A 13676-nucleotide genomic window follows, 5' to 3' on the forward strand; every position below is an offset into this window, starting at 1 on the left:
TTAGTTTTAATCTTGGATTTAATTTACCATTCAGTTAGTGGTTCACAGTCTAGTCTTCCTAGGGATACTTTAGAACTGGATTTCTGAAGCAGCACCATAACTATTTTTTGGGATATGTAATAAAACACAAATGTGGATTGGCTCTGGGTTTTATTTAACTCTTCTTGACACTTTTACTTTACTCTGCAATATAGTAAATGCTCTCACTGGCACAGCAATGTAAGGAGACAAGATTTACTGCACCCAGAGCAGCCTTCGTTCAGTCTTAGTTATTATGACTCACACTAGAGCTGCACCTACTCCATCACACTTTAATGCACAAAAACAATTAGAAAAAAAAAAAATTAAATGTATATTCTCTCTTTCTTACTGTATTATGCTTTTTTCTAATTATACCTGCTCTTCTAAGCATATTCTGCATTATTCAACAATGTACTCGGTCTAGTCAAACACCCAGTCAAACACCCAAATACCCAGTCAAACACCACCTAAGGCTGTTTGTTGCACACAGTATAAACAGCCACCACCAGGGTTCCTCAGTGAGCGCCCCTCCCCCACAACAAACAAACAGCCAAACAAACACTGCTGGTGTATAAGTGGAGCAATGCTATGGTTCGGGCAGTGGTGAGGTGAGAAGAACAGAAAATGCTAATTGAAAAGTTAATGTTACCTACGATGCGGATGTTCTAGAAGGGTGTCAGAAATGAAGGGAACACAACACACACATTCACCAGAATCTGAGAAATACACAACACAAAAATGAGACAAAACAGGTCTAAGTAACAAATACATGCCAACTAGTTAGATATTGTCTGTTTATTTGTTCTCAGTGTTAGTTTCTGTACGAAAACCTCAGTGGCAGACTCATGTGGGACAAGCGGTATAATGCTCAGTCAGATGGCTAGCTGGTGAACAAGTAGCCTGACAGTCATGCACTTTCTTCTTTGCTTCATTTTAACTGCAAGTTATCTGTATCCTGATTTCATCAGTTCATAAATACTTCATACTGTGATATTCAGCATTTAGTGTTGATACTGGAAGAATTTTTTTATGTAAACAGCAGAGACAATATCATGTTTTTATTTTAGCTAGTCAGCTAGGATAGTGGCTGTGCTTGGAATCGTTGCTTTTGGTGAGTTAATGATCGATTTGTTTTTATTTGCAATTGTACGAGTGCTAAAAGGAAAAGCATTAGTGTGTCACTAGAGCTATCTGGAAAAAAAATCAGGTTACAATATCTGTTCAGCTGTTTAAGTCATGCCGACTGTACGGGAATAAAGGCTAGCTAACCAATTTCTCAGCAATTCATCAGCTGGCTAAAAGGTTCATATTACAGTATCTTAATGTTACTATAAGAAAGAGGTGACCAATTATTACTCATAATGGCAAAACAGTAATTATTACTATTAACTACAGCTGTGAAATCTATAGATTATTGCTAATTTTTTCACCAATTTAATATTTTCATTTTAAAGTTTTTTTTTCTTGTCAGTTATGACTGAAGTCTTAAGGTGTGTGAAGTTAAAATAAAAGATGGATTTTGTCCTGAAAAAATACTTTGCTTGTGGCTGTTCTGACCATCAGTCTGTCTCTAACATCTTGTTTGCAAAGTTCACACTCTTAGGCCTGATAAGAAGAGCACCCTCACACCTGGTTGATCAAAATGTCAACCTTAAGCCTTCACAACAGCAAAACACTCCATTGTACATAAATACTCCAATTTCATTATTTGCTTTCAAAACCATCTTGTGTGCGTTTTCAGCAATCAGATAGGGGGAGGAATATGATTGAAGTCCCAACCTATAAGACCAGCCCACAACGAGAAACGTCACTTAGAGTTCAAACAGCAGTCTGGTCAGCTCAGTATTGATAGGAAACTTCTCATCTCACATTCCAATGCTTTATTTGATATAAAACCTGTTTTTGTCTGACTAAAATGAAATGCTGGTGCACTACAGACCATTTTTCTGGACTCAGCACAAAATCCTTGTGATTTCAGGGTTTCTGTGTAGGGAGAAAACCAGACTTGTCTGAGTGCAAACAAGAGTAACCGCCAAGCACCACTGAAACAACCCATGATATACATGTTTATAAAGAATCTGTGAATGTCTTATAACATGGTAATAAGCATCACATTTATGTAAAGATGGCTAGCTGTCGATGGTATATTGGGTAATGTTCTAAACAAATTCATGTGTCTGAAGGTTAAAGAACTTTCTTCCTCTCTCTCCTCTCTCACCACACACACATACACACACACACACAGCACATCATGTAACCCAGAGCAGATGGAGGACACTGAGCTATTGTTTCATTCAGTTCTCTGATCGCTGTGCTAAAAGAGAAAAGGGACTGTGTAGGGTGCTTACCAAACGCCCTCCCCAGCACAGAGAGTAATACGGCTGTGGAACAGAGACCAGCTATTCCATAAGACATTATGTAATGGACCTTGCATAAGATGGGACTCTGGCACCAGCTGTACTGTAACTCTGTACCACACTGTAAATCTCATTTGAATTTGCCTCCCACTGTTTGCTTTCTGTATTTTACCCTGGTTTATTCCAATAACCCATCTAAAATCTAAGCTATTTCAGGGCAGTTTTATAGTCTTGCATTAACCCTAAGCTTAGACTTACAATTAGGCCAAGGTGGAGACCTAAGTCACTCTTTAAGGAAATTTTCTATTAAAAAATATTTTAGCCCTGAACGAGACTATTGATGTGAAATGTCCAGCAGCCAGAAATAATTACACATTGTCCAATATACATAACTATATACACCAGTTTTCTCTCACTGATAAAACTGCCTGAACCCACAAGTTCATCTGTCTGATTTTGAAAAGCTCTAATAATGGTGACACAGTTGAAAGGAAGCTACTCCCCCCACCGCCACCCACCCAAAAAAAAAAACACTTTCTAATCTAGTGGGCACCAAGGGCACCAATGGAGATGTACACAGCAATCTCACTAGCATCAAGTCATAATGAGGAAAATGCTTTGAAGAGTGCTTTGAGTGCTGTATTTATTTAAAGATTCAGCTAGTGCAACAACTGGTGAGGGAATTTGATCTTTTAGAGTCTGGAAGACATAAAATCTGACCAGAGTTGAACACAATCATCTGTATTAGCACATGTAGGTTGTGCAGCTCATGTCCCTAAAAGTCAAACTTTCCACAAGTCCTTATCTTTAAGGCTGTGTTTTATTGGATTACAGCAGACAACATCTGTCTTTTGGAGAGTAGCAAGCAGGACCTCGGTATAGGTACAGTATTTCTAATATATGTGATGCTGACACTACAGAAGCAGTACATATGAGCGTGTGTCTGGTACCAGGTTTGTTTTTTTTCTACAGTCAGAGTTGAACTATCACTACGTTTACAAAGCCAACACATACAAAGGCTGGCAAATGCTGTGTGTTTTCCTAAAAATGTCAGAACAGATTTGCAACAGAGGAGTTACAGGTTAAACTGTCATGATGTAGACACATGAGATAAGATTGTGTGTGTGATTGTTGTCCATCAGTGTGTATAACAGTAAAGTTATTTTTTCCTTTTGTTTTGTGTTCAAAATGTCACGCTGTAAGAACTGTAATTATAGCAAAAGCAACGGCGAGTAATATCCAGAAAATATAACAGCACCTTAAAGCAGTCAATAAATGCACAGATTCAAAGAAGTCCCTCCAAAGACAAACAGTAATGAAAGTCCGGCTCTGCAGAACTGCCTGACGTACTGCAAATGTTTGTAGTGGTGCATGGTGTTACAAAATGCGGGATGTGTCCACTGAAAGACTAGCCAGAGCAAAAACTGGGACTGCTTGCTCCCATTATAAAATGTAACAAAATTATCCCCAAAATTGTACAAATCTGCAGCAGACAGAAAAAAATATTTACAATAACCCTTTTTTTTTTCTTAAAGCGAAAGTTTGCAGCAAATCCAGCTTTGGCACTCAATGGTCTCCATGTCCTCGGTGTCCCCCTGTCCCCCCGTCCCCTCCCACTGTTGCGGCAACAATTCTCCCACAACATTCCAGCAAGGCTCAGAGGACGTTCCCGCAGCCCCTCTGTGACGGCGCTCCTTCTGCTCCTGTTTGGCGCCATGTGCCGGCTGGTGCAGCGAAAGAGGGAAAGAGTGAAATCATTGGTTCCAAAAAAGCGTAGTATTCCGGAGTACGCCTCCATTCCTCTTTGTTTTCTTCCACTTCTGTGCACAAAAAAAAAAAAACCCAAAAAAAACTCCCCCAAAAGACAGCGGTAGCAGTTCCTACCTGCGAAGAATGGGAACAAAGCCATCGTTACCACTCCAACGGCCTAGGGATGAACCCTAAAAGGGACGTCATGCTTGCTCTAATACTTGCTTCACCTGTACAACCTCCATAAAGCTGCTTTGTAAACTGTGGTTACTGTGACACATTAACAAATAATTAGAACGTCAAAAGGACTTGAAATTGCACAGCTGAAACTCTCCAGCTGTGTTCGACATCTTAGCTCTGCTCCTTTGTCTATATTTATCTCCATAATTAGCTCAAAAAGAGCTGTTGACTGAAGCTACCTGAAACTACAACAGCAAATCCACAAATCAAAGAACTAAGAGTTTTTAACAGAGAACAAAAACACTTAACAACTCCTTTCCCACAAATTCTTTTTTGTTGTCGTTTTTGGAGAAACCTTCTAAGCTTCGAAAATTAACAAAGGCACAGTTCCTCGTTACTTTAGTTACCTCTCTTCTGAATATCTTATTGCAATATTATCCAAATTACCTTTTTTGATTCATTGAGATATTATGCATTTTAGTATTTTCTACAAACTCTTGAACTCAATTCAGACAATGTATCCGGAGCATGGTGCTATGGTGTTCAAGGACACAGTAAGTAGAGCAACATGAAGTATTAAACAAAATGAACGTATGATGGTGGAAGGGACAGTGTATGAAGGGAAGACTCAGGATTGTTCAGCAGTGAGAAAATCCTTTTTAATCACTGAGGCAATGTTTGGTCAAGCCAGCCTGCCAACAGAGCCACATCAACATCAAACTAAAAGTCAAACGAAAAATTATTAATTGATGTCCCTTGGAAACATTTGTAAACTAACCTAACTACCAACTAACTATAAATAAATAAATAAATATTCCTTCCATGATTACAGTAAAGAAATTAACCAACATTTCTGTAATTTGGTAGCTCTTCCATCATTCTGATTTAACGCTGTAGTTAGCCTTGAAGTCTGCATTATTTGCATAGCAACATCTCAGTATGTCTCAACTCCCTGCTGCACAGCTTTGTTTTCCTTAACGGAACAACATCAAAAGAGCCCAACCTGGGCTTCAGTTCCCCATTCCAAATCTCCATAGCAACAGCCAAATATGTCCTTTGATGAGGAGTGGTCTATTGTGTCCTCTCAGTCTATGTGGACTGGAAAGGCATAAGAAAATTTATTTTGTACCCCCCCCCCACCCCCCAAAAAAACAACTTACCCTCTGTTTCTGCCCCTTACTCCTGTGTCCTAGTCCGTATCTGAGACCAGCTCTTGTGACGCCATTCTGACTCCCACAGCTTCCTCCCCCCAGCCTCCACAGTCTTGTCCACCACCTCCATTCTGACCACCATTTCTCCCCACGTCGGGTCTGCGATGGCCCAGCGGACTATTGAACCAGTCTTTGATCTCTTGGCTGCTTAGTTTGGCGCACTCTCCTCCCGGCATCTTCCGTTCTTGGCCTGACCGAGCAAGGCTACAGGGCTGATCTATGATCAGCCGCCCATTATGCTCACCGCTGCTCAGATTGTGTAAGAACGCCTTCTTCTCCCCAGCGCCACTACGCAGGGACAGACGGCTGTCTTTAAACCACCGGACAATGTTTGCACGAGCCAAGCCTGTCTGCGCCTCCAAGCGACTGTACTCCTCAGGTGAAGGCCACCGTGTTTGGACAAAGACGTCTTTGAGGAGGTTAAGGGACTTCCTGTCCAGAGGCACAGAGGATGAGGTGGGTGCAATTATAGGAGGCAAAGGGCTCATGGGTAGGCCTCCTTGTTTATGAACTCCATTAAGCAATGCATGCTGGTGCTGTGGATGTGATCTCCTCTCTGCTGTTTCAGTCCTCTTAGAGCCCATGGAATTCAACAGTGCTTTTTCCAAGTTGTCTCTAAGTGCTCGCCGTTCGAGGAACCAGCTGTCAATCTCCTCTCTGGAGAGTCTGGTGGTAATTGCGATGTGGTCAACCTCATTGTGTGACGGGAAACTATTCCTCTGAAAACTCTCTTCTAAAACCTTTAGCTGCTCAGCAGTTTTTCCCTTCACTCTTTCCAGGAGAGGGAACTGGGTTGGGACCATTTTTGGACGCTCCTTTGGAGCAAATTCACTGTTTAAGTGCCGTGAACCATTGTGGGCAGGTGCACTCTGGTCAGTAAACCAATTTTTACCGTCCCCACAGGGGACTCCATTGCTATTCTGACTCTCTGAGGGTCGACTCTCTGAACCTGTGGGCTTCTGCTCCACTGACGGCTCTAGTGGTTTACACTCCAGAGAGAAAGTGGGAATCAGGGGTGGGGCTACAGGTTTGGCCCGAGCTGTCTGAATGATTGTTGGTCTCTTTGCTTGAGAAGTCACCAATGGGGGCACTAAGGGCAAATTTACATCAGTAGGTAAAGATGAAAGTTTATCTTTAGAAATTACAGATGATGCAGGGATTTGATTTCTTGTTTTTGGGGAAACCAGAGATCTCTTCAGGTCAGTGGACACTAGAGGCACCATAGATAGTCTTTCTCTGGTTAACAAAGGAGGGGGTGCCATGGGTACCCTGTCTTTTGGCGGTATAGGAGGAAATACCATTGGCGATTTCCCCTTGGGCAAGACATATGGGGTGACAATGGCTCTTTTCATGTCTGGGACATTGGAAGGTGGGAGCATGGTTCTCTTATTGTCTGGGGGTACGGGAGGAGGAGCCATGGGTAATCTCTCTAGGGAATGGACTGGTGGAGGTGCCATACGTAGCTTCTCTTTGTGTTCTTCTGGGGGAATCATGGGGCGCTTCACCTCCTGGGCTACTGTTGGGGTTCCCAAGGAGCGCTTGAGATTCTGCATACTATTTACTGTAGTCACAGTGACAGTTGTACAGACAGCGGATGACATGATGGGTTGCCCAATGACTTGGCATGAGGCAGCTGGTGCAACAGACGTACTGGTGGTGACTGGCTCGCGTACAGGTGTAGGCAAAATGGTGAATGTGTGATGAGAGGGTGGCATGCAGCCATTGAACATTTTCTTGCGGGCTTCCTCTACCTCCTCAGGTGACCATGTGATGCCTTGCTTCAGTCTCTGGGTAGTGAACCACACCTTGATTTGTTCCTCGGGATGCTTGGAGGCAGCAGTGAGCCAGGACAGCTCAGCGTGAGTCGGGTAGGGGAACCTGTTGAAAGACGTGATGAGTGTAGTGTTGCTGTCCAAAAGAGGATTGTACTTGCTTGTGTTCAGAGGAACAGCGATTGTGGGAACAGAGTTGAGGTTGGGTGGGCGCTGCAGGAGAGGCATAACATGGGAGAGTCCTTGCAGGACCATAGGCTCAGGGATGATCAGTGTCCCATTTACGTTGACTGCTGTAATCTGATCCTTCAACATTAGATCTAAATGACTCTCAACCTCATTTCCATTAATAAAGGCTTCAGTGTTATCCACCAGTGGCTTTCCAATATTTGGGAAATTAGGGTATGAGGGTAAAAAGTCAAAGCCATCATCATCATCTTGCATGTGCTCAATATCTGGATAGTTTGAACTATCCTCATTTTCGATAGTTTGCTCTAGGATCGTCTGGTTGTCAAGTTTTATGCGCTTGAACTTGAAATTGCTCTCGCCTTGATGCTGTGTTTCATTGTGTTCTGTGAGGGAGTCAAACTTCTTGGTGCTGAAGTTGCAGACAGCACACAGGTACAAAGGGTTCAGAATGACGTTAGGGTGTGCGGCGTACACGTGTTCTTTGAAGCCGTTGAGGTGGGGGGTGGAAAAGGAGCAGTACTTACAGTGGTAGTCCCGACCCTGCTGCTTGTCTTCAATCTTCCCTCCTGTCCCTTCCCAATGCCGCTCCTCCACACCCTCAGCCCCACCCTCCCTCAGTGACACTTGCTGTAGATCTGAATGCTGGAGAGGGAAGGACTGGTCCTCCACCACCTTTTCATCCAAAACATCCATTTCCACTGGGTTGTCCGCTGCTACCTCACTGACACACACCATGCAGGGAGTGAACGACTTTCTTCGGCTGGACATGGTTGCTGTAAGGACAGGACTCCGCGGTATACCTGACCAAGAAGATGGGAAGGGTCACAGAGGGAGGGAGGGAGCAACGGAGGTGATCAGAGTGGATTCCCAGCACGGGAACGGGACTCTGTGGTCCCACAGTCTGCCCCGGAGTCTCCCAGCCTTGTCTCCGGAGTCTCCCAACGTCCGGGAACATCAGCTCCAGGGCAGAGCTTCATAGGACATCATCACATGCCACTCACCTGTACACACAACAGAAGCAAATTAACCCAGAAAGCTCAGCATTTAAATCCAGCTAGCATATTAAGAGTACCACCAAATACACAAAATCAAACTGTAGGATCTATAATGTTTAAAGACTAAAAGGTGCACTATTGTTTGTTAAACCAGCGGAATATAATGTGAAGAAACATAAGACTCCTTTCCTGCTAAGCCATACTATTTCCATTGCAATCTGGCTAATGTTAGAGACTTGATGCAAGAATTTGCAAGATAAATATTCAGAAACAGCTCCATAACAGCATAGCTACCAGGATGACATAAAATGATATATTTCTCCTTCTTTGATTAACCCTTATGTACATAGTATGAGCTGTTGACTGGGAATAAGTATTTTTGGTAGGGTATATGCTGTTGTTATTGCAATATAAGTTGAATTTAAAATACTACATGGTTTCAAACTGAATGTGAGTTACTTTTTTGTTACAGTGCTCCCAAGTATTTTGTGAGAACGTGAACAGATGAAACAGAAAATCTGGAAAGCCACAGTTAGACTAAGGAAGACCCCCTACCCATCCCCTGCCTCTAGTAACACAGTTTGGGAGAGCCTCCACAGCAGAGCAGAAGTGGCCTGTGAGTTTGGAGGAGAGGTCCATGAGTTCAGGCATTCCACACAGCAAGCCAACACAACTTAGTACAGGATGCAAGTTATATCAAAGACAGCTAGAGAGAGAGAGAGAGAGAGAGAGAGCGAGAGAGAGCGAGAGCGAGAGAGAGAGCGAGAGAGAGAGAGAGAGAGCGAGAGAGAGAGAGAGAGAGAGAGAGAGGTAGGTGACAAAGAACAAAAGTAAAAGAAAGAATGAAAAAGCGCAAAAAATCCCCATTTGGATGTAAACATATAAACAAACTGAATTTACTCTAAACAATACTTTTTTTTTTTTTTTTTTTCCTGTTTTTACTTCACAGTTGGCAAAGTTGATGAAAACTGGCTTTGATTCCAGATCAAAAATCACCTCTTAATTCCTGCTGGCAGTGGTGAAGCGTGTCTGTACCTTTCAAGGAGACTGGTACAGACCTAGGAGATAACTCCTGACAGTGAACTGACAGTTAAATGAATCACCTAGTTAAGTGTCCATATTTTTATGTATTTAATTTTAAATTTGTCTCAGTCCTAACCACCACATATTTATTTAAATTATTCTGGACAAAACATAACAGATGATTACATGGTCAGGAGAATATCCTTTCCATGGCAACTCAGGAGACACTAGTTTGAATCAACAACTTAATCCATTTTCTGTGTTTATAATCCAAGGTAATCTCATAATCTTTATAAAAGAAAAAATAAAAGGGTTAAGTATCTAGTAACTAAAAAATCATAAGCTATGATTTTCCCCCTCAGTCATTCCACCAAGACCCTTTTGGTTTCACGTTTCTTCCACCTTTACCCAACCTTCACCCCTTGGGAAAACACTTCCCCCCAAGAACTGCACATTTCCACTGAGGTTTTATCCAGTGCCATAAAGCAATGATCACTCATTCACTTTCAACATTTGCTCAACTCACGTTAAGCGTCTTCATAAGATGTGCATAGATAGGCTACATGGCAGATATCTATAACCACACACACACACACACACACACACACACGTTTACATAACTTAACCTTACTGACATTGCATTGACATTGCATTACTGTGCTATCTAATGCATCATCAAGCCTTGCAAATTAAATGCACAATCAAATCAATATCTACACTGATCAGTGTGTCATGCTTTATGAAGGGATGGGTGAGTCAACCCAGAAATCTTCATTCCTGCTTAATTCTCTGCAGCATGTGCCCATGCTGTTCACTCCTCGCCTGGAATAATTACAGAGAATTTTATTATTCGCTGCAACGAGGCACATGTACACTGTCTTCCCTAAATTAAATAACTGCCACCCTCTTTCAGACTATTAAAAATGTTAAAATATGAAGACTGGCTTCATATCCATGTTGTTGTTATGGCAACAGCAGAGTGGTGTGGCGGTCCACTGTCACCTCTGCGCTGCATATTAATGACTCCGCCTCTCTCTCAGGTGCTAATTAGAAACACACTCACAGCCGCCCAGTGGAGCGGAGATGAGTCTGCACGCATGAGTGCGTGTGTGTTTGTGTATGTGTGTGTGATGATCTACTCTGTTTGGTGAATGACACAGGCACAAGACGCCATCACAGCGGCAATGGGCCCACCATAATAAATCATGCATGAGTCGTCCTGGGTCCTCAACTCATAGTACAGTCACACACACACACACACACACACACACACACACACACACACACACACACACACAAACACACAGTGTCGTCCTGGGTCCTCAACTCATAGTACAGTCACACACACACACACACACACACACACACACACACACACAAACACACAGAGTCGTCCTGGGTCCTCAACTCAGTACAGTCACACACACACACACACACACACACACACACACAAACACACAGAGTCGTCTCGTGTTCTCAACTCATAGTACAGTCTGCCTAAAGACAGACAGACACACACACACACACAAATGAGTCGTCTTGTGTCCTAAACTCACAGTAGTCTGCCTAAATACACACACGCACACACACACGCACACATCTACATCTTCTTAAAAAAAGAAAAGAAAAAATTAAGCACTTTTCATACACGCACCCACACACAAATGAGTCGTCTTGTGACCTCAACTCATAGTAGTCTGCCTAAGCACACACACACACACACACACACACACACACACACACACACACACACACTATAAACTGCATTTTTTCAGAATAACAGATAACCAAGAGTGTCAACAGATTTTCTCTCTTAATCCAGCATTGGAAGTTAGTAATTAATAGGTTAAAATAAATTAATCACAAAGGGACAGTTAGGATGTTTTATATCTAAATAAAATGTACCTAATGACCTTACATAATATGTATCTTATTAAATATCTATTTAATGGAAACAGGTTTTCAAGATCTGAAACTCAGATTTCTGGATGAACTAAAACTCAAGAATCTATTTGGCCCAAACACTTTAGTGTAGTTATCACATTCATTTTTGTGTAAAATGCCATTGCTATGGCAACTCATCCAGCCTGTACATGAGTCCCCTCCACCGAACCGACCTCCACCAATGAGGACTAGCTGTCGCACACAAGTTAATTTCACTAATTGCAGCAACAAACAAACTTTGCAAGAACAAATATGGAGGAGAAAAGAACGCAGTAGACAAACACTGATAGTGACTGCACAGGAATGAGGGGAGTGGCCCAAACACACACAGTGTCCTCTTACTGACCTGTTAACTTCATATGTTGGTCATTTAATTACTAAAATGATTTCTGGTTTGACAGACACATTTTCACCTAATTCAGAATGAAGTAATAAAGCTAATTAAACTAGCTGGCCTTCGCTTGTCTTATATAGAGTGTACGTTCACTCACTACACTGTGAAAAGGAGGCAGATAGCAGGTTGTCTAATAGCAAGTCTGCCAGAATTGTATTTAATGTTTTCTTGTTCTCTAGCCTTCTTCTATAGCAAAAAAAAAAAAAAAAAAAAAAAACCCACAGTGTAAGATGCTTCAGGTAGCTGATCATGGCTTTAAATTCTGGCTATAAACAGCTGGAAATACTACACAAAAAAGAGCTACTGTGAAGTGTTATTATTTACTGAAGCATTTTGCTCAGTTTCATTTCTCTCTGCTCTCATCATATAGTTGCACATACAAGGTTGTTAATATCACAGATATTGATATGTGCACCACCAGAAACATCCTCATCCACACAAGCTGTCGAACACACTAAACCCAGTCCAATAATATGGTCCAGTTTGGTACTAAACTTTCCCACTACAGCCAATGACATCTCAGTGCTGGGCTTTGCCATACTCATATCAGAGAAGGCTGTACTATGTAAATAGGGCCCTCTAAACAAAGGACAATATTTTCAATTGTTGTGTATAGCGAGTGTCCATATGTCTCTGATGAGGGTTCTGTGTGTGTTCAGATGAATTCAACAAAAAAGTAAACAATTTTGCTCAAAACAATGCGAGCCAGTCTATAACCATATCACTCCAGTCTATAACCATGTCACTCTATGGCATATCACAATCACAATAAAATGGATTATAATCACAATACAGTGTCTGTGAGAACGCTAAAAGGCACAACATCGCAAAAACTACGAATGACTAATATATATAAATATATAGAGGGATTCACATCTGAGTTAAAAGACAAATGTACTGAAATTGCAAAAAGCTCATATACACATATAGTGTGTGTGTGCAGTCTGAGAAAGAAGGAAAGAGAGAAGCAGGAAAGGAGAGAGAGAGAGAGAGAGAGAGAGAGAGAGAGAGAGTGAGAGAGAGAGAGAGAGAGAGAGAGTCCTGCTCATCTCAGTGGAACAGCTGAATGTGAGAGCCCAGAATTAATTTCAATCTTATCAGAAAGGGCTTTAATACCATATCAGCCATGTAGAGACAACAGACACAATCACTCTGACAAAAATGTTCTGGACTTAAAGCCATACAGAAACCGAGAGACACAGAAAGAGAGAGGGAGGGGAAACAGAGCCAGAGGGAGATAGAGAGACAGATAGAGTGAGAACTTAAAATGAAAGCGCACAACAGGTGTGTATAGTCGCTCACAGATCAGCATGAACAAGGAGCACCAGGAAGGAGAATGCCTGTTCAAGCAGGCACTGGTGTGGTGTAGCTGGCGTCACGCTGATGTCAGGGGCAGGGCCGGGAGCCCCAGATTGCTACTTTAATTTTTCTGCTTGGTAACGGAGCCTCATTAGAATAATCAGACTCTAATGGCAGATTTGGGGGATTTGGAAACCCCTGATGAGAGGGCTCAAACACAGCACAGGACACTCAGGCAGTTGCCTTGGTAACTATGCAAGCCTCAAGTGTGATTGGATGGCTGTCCTCTTTAGGCTCTGAAGCAAAAGCCATTCAAGACAAGCTTGCTATTGATTATTGATCTGATTGATGGGTCACTGCTGATGAGATAGTATTTAATATTCACAGTGGATGGATCAGGCATACAAAATATCCATATACTACACAAAAAAATCTGAAATAAAACAACACAGTATTATATAATACAAACTAGTCTCTGAACTGAGCAAAACACAAGCAGTAACCACACGTGCACACCCACCCGCACATGCACGTGTATACTA

General features: G+C 42.1%; 1 protein-coding gene across 2 annotated transcripts in view; it reads right to left on the reverse strand.

Moving 5' to 3' along the window:
• Positions 1–3179: 3179 nt before the first annotated feature.
• LOC113585708 (zinc fingers and homeoboxes protein 2-like) overlaps positions 3180–13676 on the reverse strand; it is a 17226-nt gene continuing 6729 nt past the window's right edge. For both annotated transcript variants that reach the window (XM_027023372.2, XM_027023373.2), the window contains exons 2-3: positions 5468–8480; positions 3180–4262 (exon numbers count right to left, since the gene is read on the reverse strand). In XM_027023372.2, coding sequence (XP_026879173.2) covers positions 5497–8247 — 2751 coding nt within the window. In that variant the 5' untranslated portion in view covers positions 8248–8480 and the 3' untranslated portion in view covers positions 3180–4262; positions 5468–5496. The remainder of the gene's footprint in view (positions 4263–5467; positions 8481–13676) is intronic.

This window comes from Electrophorus electricus, chromosome 2, assembly GCF_013358815.1.
Source record: "Electrophorus electricus isolate fEleEle1 chromosome 2, fEleEle1.pri, whole genome shotgun sequence".
Lineage (NCBI taxonomy): Eukaryota > Metazoa > Chordata > Actinopteri > Gymnotiformes > Gymnotidae > Electrophorus > Electrophorus electricus.